This window comes from Notothenia coriiceps, unplaced genomic scaffold (genome assembly GCF_000735185.1).
Source record: "Notothenia coriiceps isolate Sejong01 unplaced genomic scaffold, NC01 NC01_scaffold00033060, whole genome shotgun sequence".
NCBI lineage: Eukaryota > Metazoa > Chordata > Actinopteri > Perciformes > Nototheniidae > Notothenia > Notothenia coriiceps.
The window spans coordinates 1-3,161 of record NW_011365761.1 but is presented as its reverse complement, the minus strand read 5'-3'; the positions used below and the strand labels follow the sequence as shown (position 1 = coordinate 3,161).

The following is a 3,161-nucleotide window of genomic DNA, read 5'->3' as shown; positions in this document are numbered from 1 at the left end:
GAGGAAGAGGAAGAGGAGGAAGAGGAGGAGTTAGTGGAGTCACTGCAGGCTGTCGTTCCAGAGCCTCATGGAGAGGGTTAGTCATGTGAAGGAAACTGGTTGAATGCATTTGGATGAAGCTGAGAGCTTGTGATGGGATAAAGAGAAGCACCTGTATGACGGCGCGGGGGCTCTGGGAGAAGAACCAGAGAGGAAGTCCGAACAGACTGAGCAGCGCCGTCTTGGTCTCGTAGGTCTGAGAGCATCTGGAGCTGAGGATGCTGCCCCCTGCAGGGCGGAGGAGGAACAACACCGTTAGAACACCACAGTCAGAACAACACCGTCAGAACAACACAACACCGTCAGAACAACACCGTCAGAACAACACAACACCGTCAGAAGAACACCGTCAGAACAAGACCATCAGAACAAGACCATCAGAAGAACACCGTCAGAACAACACCGTCAGAACAACACCGTCAGAACAACACCGTCAGAACAAGATTCAAGGCTTTTAGTGTAGTTATGTCAATGAAAGTCTGAGGTCCCAGGCTCCTCCAACAGAGCAACACTGATCAAAGTGCAAGTCAAAACAAATAGAATAGAAATAGTGCAGAATAGTTTCTATACAAGTCATTGGAATACTGATATACGAGTAGCAGCCAGATGAATGTTCTGGATGCTCTCCACAGAGTTCAGGTGTTTAACAGTCTGATGGCCTGTGGGATGAAACTGAGTCTGGTGCTTTTAGTCCTGGTACCCGTCAGCTGCTGGTTACATCCCATTAAACAGAGTATTATGTAACATTATGAAACACACCTCCGGACTCCAGGGCGTAGTCTGCACGGCCGGTTCGATCCTGAGAGAAGATCCTCAGCGCGTCCTGCACCATCTCACGCACCTCCTGCAGGAGAACAACACCCTCACTGTTATATCTTTATTTATATATGGGGAGGGAGGCTGTGGCGTAGTGGACTCGTACGTTGGTGTTCGGAAACTCGTTAAATGCATTTGGATAAACCTGAGAGTTAACGCGTGAAAACCACTAAACTAAAACCTCGTTTTTAGAGTCATTTGTATTTTTTCGAGTAAATGTGAGTTTTTTTACTCAGAAATACTTCTAGAAAGAGCAAAAACTCACCAATATTTTTCTAATTTGAGCTCCATTTGAATCTGTTTCTCACCTCCTTAGTGACGGTGGTTTCCCCCCCCGTGGTCCCTGCTTGGTTCAGTCCGTCCTCTCTGAGTTGCTCTCTGCTGATGTTCTGCAGGTCTCTGATGTCCTGCAGGACTCTGGTCTCCAAAGAGGACAGCGACCCCTGCAGGTCGGCCTGGCTCACATAGTGCTGCTGCAGCCACTGAAGGAGGGGCTGCGGGGGGGCAGAGTCATCTCCTGAAGCCCCGCCCCCTACAGTCAGCTGGTTCCCGTACAGAAGGACCCGGACCTCCTCCCGGACCTGAGCGGAGACCAACTCTGAAACCTGACGGAGGAAGATTACACCTCACTATATTGGAAATCATTTAAAAGTATCTGGCTTTGAATTTCACACATTTCCTGCTGCTGTTTGACATTAACAGATAAAATGAGGTTAAAAAGTACCTGGAGTTTGATATAAACTACAATTTATAGGTAGACGAGTAGCCCAGATGTTATAAGGGTAGCTTAAATAAGATTAAAAGTAGTCTCTACATGGTAACAATTCCCTAAATTTGATTGAAGAAATCGTACATATTACAATTTCTTCTTAAGAAATCGTAATATGATAAGTGGCTTTAAGATATAAAGTAACTGAAATGTAATTATTGTAGCCTAAATATGATTATAGGTTGCATTAATTAGCTTAAATGTAGTTTGATTTTTTTTTAAAGTGCTGTAATATTATTAAAAATATATGAGTGTAACACCTGGTGCACTTCGGGGCGAAAAGTACGGCCCCGCCCACTTTTGGAGAAAAACAACGCTATCATTTGAACGGCGGTCGATACACATTCTGAAGTTTTTACCAATCCGATCAGAATGATTTGAAAACCGTGGATCTTCAAAGAGCCCGATTACGATGGCCAGACAGGCAAACAATGACATTAAACCATTTGAAATCGACTATCGCTCTCGATATATGGTTACTGCTATATTTAACCATATATCGAGCCCGATCGTCGATTTCCAATAGGGTTAGGGTTAGGATTTTATTTTGAAGCAGCTTCAGGAACAGAGAGGTCAGGTTCGTCGGACCTCTCACCGTCTGCTGGATGTTCTCCAGGTGTTCTTGGTTCTCCAGGTGTTCTTGGTTCTCCAGGTGTTCTTGGTTCTCCTGACGCTCCGACAGATCCTCCACCTGCTTCCTAACCTCCTGCAGAGCCTCCTGCAGCCGCGTCACCTCCGACAGCAATGCATCATGGGAGTGACGGTCCACCCCCCCACTGCAGGAAGACACAGTTAAAGTGAGAGCGTAACTTTTAGAAAAATAATCACTGGTCCCCGGCTTGAGCTTGAATCTCAGGATCCATGTATCTGTGATCCTCTCCAGAATGGAAGTAGTCATCACATACAGAGCATCAACTAGTTCCTGAACAGTGTCCTTCACATGCTGATATCCAAGAGAGGGAGTTCCACAGTCACAAGATGGAGGAATAGAAAGCAGTATTCAATGTTTACTTCAGATTAGCTCCACGTCAGAAATGAGCATGCTTGTCATATGTCTCTCTCCATAGAGGCTGAATCATCATGTTAATCACATAGCTATCATATGCCTCAAACAGTCCTGATGCTCTTCTAGGTAATCACACATCCTGTCATGTTCTCAGCTACAGTTGGGATACCTTTGTTAGCATGTTGACTCATGTTGGAGGAGGACATTCACAACAGTAACGTATTCAATAAAGAAGGGAGAGGAAGGAGACGTTATGTTCTCCTGTTGGTGTTAAATATGGAACAAACTACAGCTGACTGAAATGGAGATGAGGAGGGAGAGGATGAAGGTTACCTGAGAGAAACAGGAAGTGTTGTTGATGAAGGAGAACCAGCAGCAGCTTCCTGTCTGCACTGCAGCTCCTGAGAGGAGAAATACAAAATAAATAAACTTCCGTTAAGAGTAATATGATTAAAGGTCACCGATCAGGCTATTTTTAGGCAATAGCACAGATACAGTGGGGCAAAAAAGTATTTAGTCAGCAACCTATTG

At 45.0% G+C, this 3,161-nt stretch overlaps 1 protein-coding gene across 1 annotated transcript; it reads right to left on the bottom strand.

Moving 5' to 3' along the window:
- Positions 1–151: 151 nt before the first annotated feature.
- LOC104961295 (SUN domain-containing protein 1-like) lies at positions 152–3,031 on the bottom strand (the record flags this gene model as incomplete). The annotated part of the gene is made up of 5 exons (XM_010789563.1): positions 152–267; positions 799–883; positions 1,164–1,460; positions 2,220–2,400; positions 2,964–3,031. Coding segments are annotated over 5 exons (747 nt in total), but the record flags the coding sequence as incomplete, so codon positions are not given.
- Between the last annotated feature and the right edge of the window lie 130 nt (positions 3,032–3,161).